The sequence below is a fragment of the Aythya marila genome (genome assembly GCF_965140915.1).
Source record: "Aythya marila genome assembly, chromosome: 20".
NCBI classification, from domain to species: domain Eukaryota; kingdom Metazoa; phylum Chordata; class Aves; order Anseriformes; family Anatidae; genus Aythya; species Aythya marila.
In genome coordinates this window covers 310,540-324,356 of record NC_139061.1, presented here as the reverse complement: position 1 = coordinate 324,356, position 13,817 = coordinate 310,540, and the positions used below count along the sequence as shown (strand labels likewise).

The 13,817-nt window shown below is 48.9% G+C and overlaps 1 protein-coding gene, 1 long non-coding RNA gene and 1 pseudogene across 4 annotated transcripts; all 3 read left to right on the top strand.

The window, feature by feature from the left end:
- Positions 1-89: 89 nt before the first annotated feature.
- Positions 90-5,682, top strand: BCL7B (BAF chromatin remodeling complex subunit BCL7B). Of its 2 annotated transcripts, none has more exons than XM_082776377.1 (6): positions 90-423; positions 685-760; positions 1,011-1,107; positions 2,442-2,627; positions 2,854-2,933; positions 3,389-5,682. In XM_082776377.1, the coding sequence occupies exons 1-6, from the start codon at positions 332-334 to the stop codon at positions 3,479-3,481; spliced, it is 624 nt and encodes a 207-aa protein (XP_082632503.1). In that variant the 5' UTR covers positions 90-331; the 3' UTR covers positions 3,482-5,682. The 2 variants fall into 2 exon arrangements, with proteins under 2 accessions (XP_082632503.1, XP_082632504.1); XM_082776378.1 differs by having other exon boundaries at positions 127-423; positions 2,457-2,627.
- Positions 1,118-2,260, top strand: LOC309885948. Its single transcript, XR_014318870.1, has 2 exons — positions 1,118-2,070; positions 2,171-2,260. It is a non-coding gene; the product is annotated as an uncharacterized lncRNA (long non-coding RNA).
- LOC309886112 (protein SLFN14-like) lies at positions 5,638-9,134 on the top strand (annotated as a pseudogene). The gene is made up of 3 exons: positions 5,638-6,261; positions 6,380-6,562; positions 7,108-9,134. The product of its transcript is annotated as a protein SLFN14-like (transcript).
- Positions 9,135-13,817: the final 4,683 nt, after the last annotated feature.

The following is a 13,817-nucleotide window of genomic DNA, read 5'->3' as shown; positions in this document are numbered from 1 at the left end:
GGGCGCTCCACCGCACCGGGGGCTGGGCACGTGGACGCCTCCGCGGGCACGGGGCCCCGGGCCGCGGCCCCGCCCCGGGCCGGCCACCGTTCAAGATGGCGGCGGCCGCCTCGCCCCACCTTCGCGCCTCCTCCTCCTCGCGCGCCGGCGGGCGGGGCGAGCCGCGCAGGCGCAGTGCGCGCCGCTACGCTGAGGCCTCCCTCCTCCCTTCCCCCGGGCACGGCGTTACGCGTTGACGCAGCGCGCGGGGCGTAGGTGGGGCGGAGCCTGCGCATGCGCAGGGTGCGGCGGCGGGTGCTGCGGAGCCGGGGCTGCCGGGGCTGCGGGCGCCATGTCGGGCCGCTCGGTGCGCGCCGAGACCCGCAGCCGCGCCAAGGATGACATCAAAAAAGTGATGGCGGCCATCGAGCGCGTCCGCAGATGGTGAGAGGCGGGGCCCGGGGGGCGGGGCCTGCCGACCCGCAGCCAATCACCGCGCCACACGGCTGTCGGCGGAGGTGCTCCGGGGCCGAGCCTCCAATCGGAGCGCCGCGCGGGGCGGCGGGCGGTGCTAGGGAAGCGGCGGCCAATTAGCGCGCTCGGCTGCTCGGGAGCGGGGGGGGTTGGAGCAGAAGCGCCGCTGACGGGCGGGCCGCGGGACCAATCGCGAGGGGGCGGCGCGGCGCTGACGGCCGTGTGGCGCAGGGAGAAGAAGTGGGTGACGGTGGGCGACACCTCGCTGCGCATCTTCAAGTGGGTGCCGGTGGCCGACAGCAAGGAGGTGAGCGCCGCCCTGCGGCAGCCCCCCCGCCGGTTTCCTCGCGCTGCCCGCGGCCTTGCCGGCCCCGCAGGAGCCGCCCCGGCCGGGCTCTGCCGCCCCCCCGCATCGCCTCTTCCCTCGCTCCCGGTGGGGGCCCGCGGGCTGCCGGGACGGGGAGGGAGCGGGCCTGGGGGGCGGCCTCTGCGGGGCGTGTCCCGCAGCCCGGCCCCGTCGCCTCGTCTTGTGCTTTTTTTTTATTTTTTTCCTCAAGAAAGAGAAATCCAAGTCAAGCGGCAGCACTGCCCGAGAGCCCAACGGTTTCCCAGCTGACACTTCTGCCAACTCCTCGCTCCTCCTGGAGTTTCAAGGTGAGCCTGGCAGAGTCTGCTTCCCTGCCGAGCTGGGGGAAGACTTTAAGGCCTTACAGCAGGGGGGATGTTACTGGCTGATGCATGCTGCCTGTTGGGAAGAGCAGCACACATCTTCAGTGCAGAGTTGTGCTGTTCCACTTCTGGACTGTTCCTGCTGAAACTGCTGACTCTTGCCGTCAAAAAGAATCATAATCAGCCGCTTCTGGAATGTTTCTGTGAGCAGTTTAATGGGGAACTGGAGGAGTGGGGATTCCTATTCCCACTTTGCAGTCTCTGCTGGGGGACAGATGAGTGGCTGCCTGCAGCTGAGGCCCCTGCTTACTGTAAGGACTGGCACAGACTTTGGGATGAAAGCACAGAGGACCTTTAGTTGCTGCCAGCCTGAGGGAAGGCAGTGTAAGATGACAAAGGAGAGGTTTTCTGTGAATGTAATGCTACACCTCCCTTGTTGCCGGATGTGCTGCAGTGGCAAGATGGGCTTGTTTCCTCTTCCCTGGTACTGTTAGCGTGCTTTGGCTGGGTTGGCGTGGTGATTCAGGGTTTTGCTTTCAGACCTACTCAGACCTTTCCTTGTGGAGCAGCATCTCTGTCCTGCGGGTTGCTGCTTGTGATCCAAGAGTGCTGTAGCAGCGATGAGCAATCTCTGATGGAGCTGATCAGTGCACGAGCCCACTGCTGGAGCAGAGTGTATGCCTGTCCCCAGACAACACAATCAACCCTCATTGTGGCTAAGGGACATCAGGCATTGTGTTGGTGCTTCCAGTAGATGCAGTTAACAAGCTAGCACTGCAGGTCTGCAGTTTACCCCCCATGGAACAGCTTTACCTGGAAAAACAGGATTGCCTTCCCTTGTGGGGCAGGTGTGGAGTCTTGCTCTGATGTTAGTTTGCTGCCTTGCAAACAGAAGAGGTACAAAACTCTGGTACAGAAGCAAGAGGCCTCTTGCCCTCAAATGCCCAGGTGCGGGTGCCCACCACAAGCTGCAGATGTGAGATTTCGCATTGCAGAGCTTTGTGTCACCCTTGCATTTTGTGCTCATTTTTTTTTTTTGTCTGAATAGACCCAGGTTGCTTTCCTCTGCCTTACTCAGCCTCTCCAGTTCCCTGGGCAGAAGCTCCCTCTCTTCTGTGGGGCAACTGTGGATCTGGTGCTAGCTGTGTCCCAGTGGGGAGTGCTGCGTCAGGATGCTCTGACTGTTGATGAGTGACTGTGAATCCTTTGTATGAATGCCACTGACTGTTCTTCTGTTTCCATGAGCCCTCCATGGCCCTGGATCTCAGTGCTGCCTTTGGCTGCTTGTGCTGCTGGATCAAGGTACTCTTCTTCACTAGGTGCTGTTTCTGCAGATGAGAACAGTAACCAGAGCTCCCTGTCGGATGTCTACCAGCTCAAGGTGGACAGCAGCCCCAACTCCAGCCCCAGTCCCCAGCAGAGTGAGTCCATGAGTCCTGCCCACACATCTGACTTCCGCACGGACGATTCACAGCCACCCACACTGGGACAGGAGACTCTGGAAGGTGGGCTCTGGGACACCTGGGCATGGCTGCTGGGCTGGGAAGAGAGGAGGTGGCCAGCTGAGGCAGGGGAAAGCACTGCTGGATGGCCTTGTGACAGGGCTTGTGTCTTTCTTATAAGGCGGGTGACTGAGGCACCTCTGCTGGAGGTCTTCTTTCCTGGCTCAGTGGGCTGGGTACCACTGTGCTTCTGGGTCTGCACTGTTGTTAACCCTTCTGTTCCCTCCAGAGCCATCCCTGCCTTCCTCAGAAGTTGCAGATGAGCCTCCCACTCTCACAAAGGAAGAACCGGTCCCCCTTGAGACTCAGGTAAGGGAAGGAGGATTGATACCATGTTAAAATGTGCATGCGTCAAGCTTGCCCTTTTTTACCAGGGCACCTTTACTATTTCATTAGTTGTCTATTGTAGCAGAAACATGAAGATGTATAGACTTGATCTGCAGTCCCAAACTGCCCCCAGGAGCTCCCCAAACCTCCTGGCTTCCTGCAGGGTCCTGTGGTTTAGTTCATGTTTTAGGGCATAAATTGTGTGTGGAAAATGTGTGGAGATGGAGTAGAATAATAATTATAGCTGACTCCAGGACTGGGGTGGATTCTCACTGCTAATGCCCAGGAGCTCATTAACAGCTTGGCTCCTGCTGAGGCTGCCTCAGGAAAACTCAGGGTGTCCCCGCAGGGTGAGAGACAGCCTTGTCCAGCAGGTCAGCACGACCTCGTGGGCGCAGTGAGCTCCTGTCACTGCCAGTGACCTCTGGGTTTTGCAGGTAACTGAAGAGGAGGAGGACTCTGGTGCGCCACCTCTGAAGAGATTTTGTGCTGATCAGAACTCTGTGTGCCACACGGCCTCGGAGAGCTAGCCTGCCCGTCCCTGGGGAGAGCCTTCGCCAGCCCCTCGCAGAGCCGCCTGCCCTCCCCTGGGGGCCGGGGTGCTTCCCCCCAGCCTGCCCTTCCTGAAGGACAGGGCCCTCCTGCCACCTTGCTATCCAGCCTGCCCTGCCCTCAGGGGCAGGAGCCTCCTGCCAGCCCCTGCAGAGGCAGCCTGCAAATGATTCCCCCAGCCAGATGGGGCTGCCACCAGTACCTACAAATTTGCCTCTATTTATTGGCTCCCACTCTCCCTGCTGACCTGTACTATAGTGGTGTGGGGTCTCTGGTGGGTGGTCTGCATGTACAGAGGGAGGGATCCTTGGGGCTTCCCAGTGTCTATCACCCCTACGGCGCTGGCAGATGCTGTTTGCCTGTTTCTGGATCTCATGTCTGCCCTCCACACCAGCTGCTGCGTGCTGGGAACCAAAGAGCTGTGTTCTACCTGCACGAAGTGATTTGTCTGCTCCCTTGTGACCGTAGGCTGGGGTGTTCCTGCCATAGGTTTAAAGTGCAATGAAGGGTGGGGGGAGAGCACCCTGGGAATAAAGACAACAGCCCTTCATGCTGCTGGGCAGGGATCCCATGCTGGGACGCTGTGCAATAAGCTGCTAGTTTAAGCCATTAGTATTGGAAGAGAGAGGAGCGCTACCACTGTGGAGGGCAGGTACTGAACACATCAGTGCAGCTTGCTGCTGCTCTGCTGCCGGGTCCTCACAGAGCCCCTGCTGCCCTTTGCAGAGGGTGAGCGGGGGCTGGAGCGCAGAGAGGCTGGCAGGGGAGGGGGCAGCCAGCGTGGCTGTGTCCTGACTGGGTTTGCACCCCACTCCCCTCCTGCTGCCCTGTACCCTGCACCTGGCTGGCAGAGCAGGGGGAGCTGCCCCTGAGGTACACCCTGTCCGGGCAAGATGTAGGAACCCCCAGGGAGCCCTCCCATGCCCATGTCCCTAAGCTCCCCGCACCAGCACCCTGGCCCACAGCACCACACTGGGCCTCCCCGCCACCACTGCATGTCCTGCCGAGTCTGTCTGTGATCGAGCCTGGCGAAGCCGAAGGTGCGGCCGCGTGTGGAAATGAAAAGATATTTTAGCACTGAATAGAATATTTTTAAAATTAAAACTATTTGAAATACAGTGCTGGGTGACTGTGGGGGCAGGTGGGAGATGAGTGCTGGGGTGGGAGCTTGGGAATGGGTGGTGGGCAGCACTGGGATTTGTGTCCACCCCCCAGCCCCACGGGACAAGCTGGTGTGGAGCCCTCACTCCACCAGACTGGTACTGTTGCCCCCTTCCCACACCACAACTTGCAGGCCTGCTGCCTATTGCCTGTCTTTCTAGTCAAGCCCAGTGCCCCTTGTCAGGAGGTGGGTTGGTGGCCATGGAGCATGAAACCCAGTGGGGCACAGAGCCTGCCCTTCCCAGACCCGGTCCCAGCACATCCACATGGTGCTGCCACCCCCACATGCAGCTGCAGGGGGCTCAACCAAGGGGCTCGGTGCGGAGGCAGCTAAGCTTTACCATTGCCAGTGCTGTGTGGTGCATGCAGTTCCAGTGGGCTCATGAGCTGCTTCTGCTTCACCACCAGGCTCCAGTCTGTGTTCCTGCAAGCTGCGCCTAAATCCAGTGGTGTCCCGCATGGCCCCACAATACTGCCACAGTCATGTCACAAAACTTGTGGCATTTATATCAAATGGTGATGAAGAGGAGGTTCAAGGTTGCTCTTCAGTTATGACAGTGCTGGAGATAATTTTGGAACTCCTGGAGAAACCAATCCTTTACATGGACACTTAGAGCAGCCTTGTGCATAGTCAAAATGGCTGGATTGCGTTTTGCACGCAGCTTTAAGATAACATTTAGAGATGGATCATGGATATACTAAAGTGGCCACACAGGGCCAGGGCAGCTGGATTGTAATAATTCATCAAGGACACAGCTGGGGAGTGTCGGGTCACCCAGCCAAAGGAGCTGTGGTGCAGAGGCTTGCAGAGGAGACCGTCACCTCTACCTGTACAGTGACTGGCACATTCAAGAGCCTTGCCTTCCCACGTAAGCCTTACCTTATGCAAAAGAGCCCAATAAATTAGGTTAATTAACATGATGTCCCTGGGTATCTTTGCAACAGTCTGATTTGTCTTTGTGCATTGCAAGTAATGGTTTTTATTTTCCATTTATTAAATGTAGTGTATAAGCCTGAACTATGGGTGTATGGTTCCTTTTGTTACACTGCCATGTATAATTGCCAAGTGTTTTTAATAATTTCTCATTTCAGGATCCTGATGGCCAGACAAGAAGGGCAGCTGCTGGTAGATTTGAAAACAAACCATCCTGATGTAGTTACAGATATTAGGAAAATAGTTTTAGGAGAGAGATACAGAGGGAGAGCTTCTTGTAATCAGAGAAAGCAGAGATGAGCTTTCTAAAGCAGTGTGTGTATTGCTGAGTTCAGGAGGAGGAGGAGTGAGGATGGAGATAGAGGACAATAATTACTGTTGCCAATAGCATTGTATTGGCCTGGACATATTGCTCAGGGAGTGCATTGTCTGCACGGAGACCGGCAAATACTTCATGAAGATGCAGCAGTAGAGTCACTTTCTGTGTGTTATTAAAATTCAGAGCTGTGGAGGTCCAGAGCATAAAAGTGCATTCACAAAGCCACATATCTATAGCATGAGCACTGGTTTGTCCCACAGGTCTGTCATTTCCATTTTGCCTATTGCTCCAAGTAGAGCTGCTAGACTTCTCAGGCAAAGGGAAAGCTGTGCCAATGAGAATGAGTGAAGCACTGAGAAAGTTCTGCTGAATTTTGAAAGGAGAGCGAATGAGACTGCTTTGAGCACTGAAGAGCACTACATGCAAGATGCCATTGCCAGGATTTTAAGGAGAGAAAAACTGATGGGTTGGAAAGGTCCTGGATTTCAATGAGACAACACACATTGAATTTATGAACTCTATAGAGAATGTCTTGGAATATATTAGCAAAAAACATCCAAAGTATGTCTCTGCCTTTGCAAACACTCAGGGTGGTGGTTTGTTTTGTTGTTTTTTTGTTTGTTTGTTTTGTTTTTTTTTGAGCAGGTGACAGCAGAAAAGTGGAAGCCATAGTAAAATACAGGAAAAAGCTTTAGAAAAAAACAATAGCTGATATCGAGATCAAAGCCCATCTGTCACTTCAGACATATCCTAAGCATTTATGACAAAGAATGCTTGCAGGACCACATATGTGCATTGAGAACTGGTTTGTTCAGCTTGGAAAAGAGGAGGCTGAGGGGAGACCTCATCGTGGTCTACAGCTTCCTCATGAGGAGAGGGGCAGGTGCCGGTCTATTCTCTCTGGTGAACAGTGATAGGACCTGTGGGAATGGTGTCAAGCTGCGGGAGGGGAGGTTCAGGCTAGACATCAGGAAGAGGTTCTTCACTGAGAGGGTTGCCACACACTGGAACAGGCTCCCCAAGGACATAGTCACGGCACCGAGCCTGTTGGAGTTTAAGCAGTGTTTGGACTGTGCTCTCAGTCACATGGTCTGAATTTTTGGGTAGACCTGTGCAGTCTCAGGAGTTGGACTCAATGATCCTTGTGGGTCCCTTCCAACTTAGGATATTCTGTGATTCTATTCTATGAGAGCTAAACCATTTTGCTGTGTTGTTTTACATGACAACCCTGAATCATGGATTGTGATAGGTGACACAGTTGAAAGACTGAGCAGCAAAAAAACAGATGGAGTTCATGACAGGTGCAGATTCCGGTAAAAATTGTGGGAAGTCCGCATTTATGTTAGTGCCAACTTAATTTCTGCCTTGGTTTGTAAACATTTGGGAGTGAAGACCAGCTTCTTTTGTTCTGTGTTCTCACCAAATCTAGAAAAGGGGCTTTGCCATGTAGCATAATTCTATGCAGTAGTGGTCAATGTATTTTAAATGGTCCCCAACCTCAAACCATTCTCTGAAGCACTGCTCTCTGAACTGTCTCAGCAGGACTTTCTGAAGCACTCCCAACTGAAAGAAGACTTTCTAGGGATCCCATATACCTGTAAGTGAAGTTGATAGATTCAAAATTGCGTAGGAGCTTCCATTAATTCTTAATGAGAATTGCAAAAGACTTCTGAAACTAGCTTTGTCTGTTCAGATGCTTAGCATGTTGGAAATCTGGCCACTTTATCTGCCTAAAATTATCTATTTTGGAAAAAAAAAATAATAATTAAGTCCTTACTGGCGCTGAGCACCATGGAGTGAAATTCCCAGTGCTTGATGCACTAGTGAGGATTAATCTCCATACCCTGGCTTGGTTAGTGTAGATGCAACAACTTCCCACAAGCTGTTTGGTGCCGGCTGTAAAACAAAATAGTAATTTTAGCTGTAATGATTGTATCAAAGGACCTGCCTGCAACTTTTCTTCTCCTTTCCCACGTCAAGTACTAATAACATCTGTAATGATGTTAGCAACACTGAAGTAGCTACTAAAGCCTCTTCAGTCCTCTATTCAGAGAATGGCTGGAGGTAGAGGAAAGTCCTTTTAATTCTACAGCACAGCAAGCACAATGCTCAGTACACAGCAGGTTGCAAACTGCTTCCCCTTTTGAGGTGCTCACACATTTCAGGTGTCAATTGAAATTCATTTTGCATACCCAGTGTGGCTCCATAGTTGTTAAGACCCGTGTTTTGAAGGAGCAGGGATGTAAGGCTCTGCTTGTTTTAATTGTGTTGTCCCACTTCATTTTGAAATTTTTCCTTTTCAAAAGCTGTGTCCTGCATTTTCTTCCATCACCCCACAGCAAGACCCGTATAGCAGGTCCTACAGATCTTAATCTGTTATTTGATAGTCCACAGGTTTGGATAAGAATTTTTCAATTTAAGACAAAACTAGCCGTTCTTTCCCTGTGGTTCCCTGTAACATGAACCTCGCACCCATGTGTGCTCATGGCAACAATGGAACAAGTAAAGAATACACTGTCCAAATGGCACCTCTGTCCCAAGCAGACCCCAGGCAGCTTCTCATGTTGTGCACAATCTATCCTGTACTCACTGTCTGCATGTAGATCTGAGACATCTTGTCTCTGCAGATGGTTGTTTCCTGGCAGTGATGATCAGAGCTGCAGATCTTTGACCAATGGATGCTGTTCACAGACCAGCACAGGATTATTCAGAGGCTCAGGTCTTTTATCAAAGGCAGCAACTCTGTCCTTGCTGCAATCCCAGCCCACTGAGAGAAGGAGGTTTAAAGGACAGAGTCAGGTAAAACACCAAGAGATTGATGCTGATGGGAGAACAAAACAGCAAGGTCTTTAGGAGAGGTATATCTACTGAAGAAACTCGTGGTACATGCAGGTAATTCCTGTAGGATGCTGGTGTGCTGAACTGGCATTTCATGTGTCTCTTACATGTGCACTGGAGTCTCAACAAACTCATCTTATGTGGGCCTAGATCTTGCATTTGAACTTTGTCATCTGTGCTTTGAGCCCTCTTCTACAGCAAATCAAGATCATGTTGCTTTGACACAATATTACAGAATCACAGAATTTCTAGTTTGGAAGAGACCTCAAGATCATCGAGTCCAACCTCTGACCTAACGCTAGCAGTCCCCACTAAACCATATCCCTAAGCTCTACATCTAAACATCTTTTAAAGACTTCCAGGGATGGTGACTCCACCACTTCCCTGGGCAGCCTGTTCCAATGCCTCACAACCCTTTCAGTAAAGAAGTTCTTCCTAACATCTAACCTAAAACTCCCCTGGCTCAATTTAAGCCCATTCCCCCTCGTCCTGTCACCAGGCACGTGGGAGAACAGACCAACCCCCACCTCGCTACAGCCTCCCTTGAGGTACCCATAGAGAGCGATAAGGTCGCCCCTGAGCCTCCTCTTCTCCAGGCTGAACAAGCCCAGCTCCCTCAGCCGCTCCTCGTAGGACTTGTTCTCCAGGCCCCTCACCAGCTTCGTCGCCCTTCTCTGCACCCGCTCAAAATATTGTCATTCTTAACTATGTATGCTGTATTTTCTTGAGCAGGATTGAGAAGGGAGGTTTCAAAATATTAATTTCAGTTATTTAGTGTTGTGTTTTAAAAGTTCCCATGGAAGAATGTTGATAGATATAACATATTTTTCCATCCAAGATATTTCAAATCTGCATGAGGAACTTGCAAATAAACTGAGCTTGGCAAATGGTCCTCCATATGAGAGATATGTGTATTCAAAAGCACATATCAAATGTGTGTCTGAACTCCAAGAACACCCCTCTCCTGGTATGCCATTTATTCTGGATATATCTTGGAATTTAAGATTGTGTTTGAGAGAACTTCTAAGAAGATAATGCAGCATAAAATTTAAGATTTTATGTTAAAAAACAAACAAACAAAAACTAAAAACACAACCACTGTTGAGGTATCTAAAAGTTAAAGTGCTCCAAGAATGTTGATTTCCCTAACTTTTCAGGTGTTTTGATCTCTTCTCCCTCATTTTTTCCACTAACTATGATCACAACTATGAGAATATACTCAATGTCACAACGGCTTAGGCACTGGCTGCCACCTGCTATGCTTAGAAATCTTCTCATGGGCAAAATGTAAACAGAAAAGAGAATAATTTATTTCTAGTAAATGAGATTTCTATAGTCTCATCAAATAATTATTATTAGTCTAGATCTAATAATTATAGATGAAGAAAGGGGCAATATATGAATACCACTACATAAATAAATTATCAATAATAATAGTTGCCTGCACTTTTCCTAATATCCAATTCTGCTCTGGGTGTTATGCTCAGCCTTCCTCTGCCACTTGGGGTCCTAATGTTACAGCTTCAGTCTGCTGGGGTCTTTATCGCAAGTTGTCAGCATCCACAGTTACTTTCATGAGGAGTAAGTACATAGTTGAGTAATGAGTTGAGTCTTTTGTCAGGAGTAAGTACATGCTTTTTCCTCATTCCAGGTTCCACTTCAGGTCACTTGCTATTTGTTTACTAAGACACTTTTACACCTTGTTCTTTCTTCACTGGTCTGCAACTTCACCATTGCATCTGAATTTAGTAAGCCCAGTGTGTTTCACAAAAGTTTGATGCTTGTTCTTTATTATCCTTAGAAACAGTTTTGTTGAGCTCTGGGACAGTTCTTTGTCATGTGGCAATCAGATAGCTGTTTCTGGCCTTGGAATCTCCTGTGCCCCATCTCTTACCATCCTGCACCTATGCTCAGCGCCACATCCTGTATCCTGCTTCTCAAGGTATCTGCTTTCCTACCAGAGCTGTATTTCCCTACTCTATTATGGTACAGGCAGAAATATCTCATGATGCACATGACACAGAAAACTTGCTTGTTGTTAATGTCTGTATAAAGCCATGGTTGCACTGCATGAAGATAAACAAAGTGAAATAAACTATCCACAGCCACCTGGCCATTAGAAAAATTGCTATTAGAAGTCCCTCGACCTCCTGTCAACACCCTTCCTAATACAGCTCATTGGCCTTCTTGGCCACAAGGGCACAATGCTGGCTCATGGTTAACTTGCTGTCCACCAGGACTCCCAGGTCCTCCTCCGCAAGGCTGTTTTCCAGTAGGTCAGCTCCAACCTGTAATGGTGCATGGGGTTATTCTGCCCTAGGTGCATTGGCCCTTGTTGAACTTAATGAGGTTCTTCTCTGCCCAATGCTCCAGCCAGTCCAGGTCTCTCTGAATGGCAGCACAGTCCTCTGGTGTGTCAGTTTGCCAGCTACTCTTCTCAGTTTTGTATCATCCACATACTTGCTGAGGGTTAACTCTGTTTCATCGTCCAAATCATTGATGAATAAGTTGAACAGTACAGTCCTGTACCTCTAGTGAGAGAGGGAGTTAGGAGAATACAATAAATCACTAACCTTTTAGCAAAAGAATTTACTAACTTTTAGAAAAGGTGGAACTGAGAGAGGAAGTTAGAGGAATCTTATCAAGTAGAGATTGAGTGATAGACAGCATGAAACTAGGATGCTCAAATTAATTAAAGCAAGAAGCCTTGGGCCCCTTTACCAAGGTCAGTCTTCTAATAAGAGTGTGAGCCTGTCTTAAGAAACTGTTCCTGCGGATGGACAAGAACCAAGAAGCAACTGAATCTGCACAGAGACAAGAGGTCAACTAGCAGTGATGAGGAAGAGTCATCAATCTTCATCCCCATGACCCCCAAAGACCACCACCAGAATACACTGCGCAAGCACAGATGGGAGAAGTTTATGGAAATGACTCCTTGGAATTAATTTTAATATGAAGCGGGGACAGGTTATGAATATGTATAGGCATAGTGTGAAACTTCATGCATATGTAACTCTTTGCTGCATATAACCATGGCAAGTTGCCACGTCAGGTGTGCACAATTTCGGTGGGGTTACCCCCCCCCCCCCATTGCCCAGCACTGAATAAACATACCTACTTTACAATCTTACTAATTGTGGAGTCCATTTTCCGCATGTCACTAGGTTTGATTGTTGAACAGTGTAGTGAGCTGGGAACTCTTTTTTTTTTTTTTTTTTTTTTTAGTGGTGTTTTTGTTTGTTTGTTTGTTTTGGTCCTTTTTGTTTTGTTTTGTGGTTTGTTTTTTTTTTTTTTTGGTTTTAGCAAATTAGTCTTCAGATGGGTCAGCTGCACCTGATCATTCAGCTGTCCAAGTGCTAGAGATGGCATGAAAGTCAGCAGGAATGTACTTCTTGGGGAAGGAAGCACCACAGGATCATGGGCTGCGTTAGGTTAGAAGGGACCTCTGGAGGTCATCCTGCCCAAACACCTGCTTAAGCAGGGACACCTGGACCCAGGATCTTGTCCAGATGGCTTTTGACCATCTCCAAGGAGACTCCACAGCCTCCACAACTGGCAGCCTGTTCCAGTGCTCAGTCACCGGCACAGCACACAAGTGCTTCCTGACGGTCAGAGGGAACGTCTTGTGTTTCGGTTTGTGCCCATTGCCTCTTGTCCCAGTGTTGGGCACCACTGAAAAGAATCTGGTTCTCTCAGCCTTTCTTCATACAAGAGATGTTCAACTTGGACTCAGTCCCAACAGGACTCCCACGGCCTTCTCTGCCAGGCTGCTTTCCAGCTGGGTGCCCCAGCCTGTCCTGGGGCCTGGGGTTGTTCCTCTCCAGGGCAGGACTTTGTGCTTCTCCTTGCTGAACTGCAGAAGGTTCCTGTCACCCATTTCTCTAGCCTGGCCAGGTCCTTTACTCAACATCTCCATCATGCTCCTCACTTGTTACCTGCTCACATTTCTACTCACTCAAGCTGTTTAGAAACTGCAGTGAGTCATGCAGATTTCCCATCTAATCGGGACTATTGAAGTTAACAATCTGTTGCAATATTGTGTCTATGTTGACTGCCCAATTCTTACTGTCATGTCAAATTTGACAAAAGCAATATAGCTATTAAAACTCCAATTGTGTAGAAACCTGTTGAGAATCTACCACATACATGTAATTACATCTTTTCTTTGTCTCAGATGCCAACAGTTGCCAGAGCTTTGCCAAAGTTTTTATTATGACATAGTTCCTGTTACCACTTTATTAAATTTTTAAAAGCTGAAAAAATAGTCGCATGATAATGTCATACTTGCCCAGAAAAAAAAATAATATAATATATATATATATATAGGATATTTTGCTGTGACTTTTGTACAATTGTACCAGTGTCTGTTATATATATATATATAAATATATTTTTTTTTTCTTTTTTCTTTTTTTTTTTTTTTTTTTCTGATTTTGCATTTGTATTTGTAATGGCCAGCATTCCAGGTCTGAAAATGTAAGGGCCTTACAATACCAGCAGGAACTGCTGAGAAATTTCTGTAACAACTAGTCTGAGAAGGTGAGATATCTGAATCCTATCAGGCTTTACACTTCAAACTATGTGTGTGTGTAGTGGTGGCTTTACTTTGTCAGGCAGCTGAACTCCACCACAACCGCTCTCTCACTCCCCCTCCTCTTCTGAGGAGGGGAAGAAGAAAAGGAAAGAAACAACTCATGGGTTGAGATAAGGATATTTTAATTAAAGGAAAAAATAATTATTAAGGAAAAAAAAAATTATTAATTAGATATTTTAACTGAAGGGAAAAAAGGAAAGAGGAAAAGGGGGAAAAAAACAACAAGTAAAGGCTATGTAGAAGTGCAGAGGAAAGAAATTACTCTCTACTTCCCACAAATGAGCAATGCTTGATGCAGGATGCAGGGGCTTGAAGCAGGGACTCAATGCACATAGCCATTGTTTGGGAGGACAGACGTTTTCACAACAGGAGCCCACCCCTCCCCTCTTCTTCCATTTTCCACCTTTTATTGCTGAGTCTGACATCATATGGTATGAAATATCCCTTTGGTTGCCTTAGGTCAGCTGC

Excerpts from the sequence above, each read along its gene's own strand:
- BCL7B (XM_082776377.1), top strand. The coding sequence starts at position 332 with ATGTCGGGCCGCTCGGTGCGCGCCGAGACCCGCAGCCGCGCCAAGGAT. Across the intron at positions 424-684 it reads ATCGAGCGCGTCCGCAGATG|GGAGAAGAAGTGGGTGACGG; the intron begins GTGAGAGGCGGG and ends CGTGTGGCGCAG. Across the intron at positions 1,108-2,441 it reads GCTCCTCCTGGAGTTTCAAG|GTGCTGTTTCTGCAGATGAG; the intron begins GTGAGCCTGGCA and ends CTTCTTCACTAG.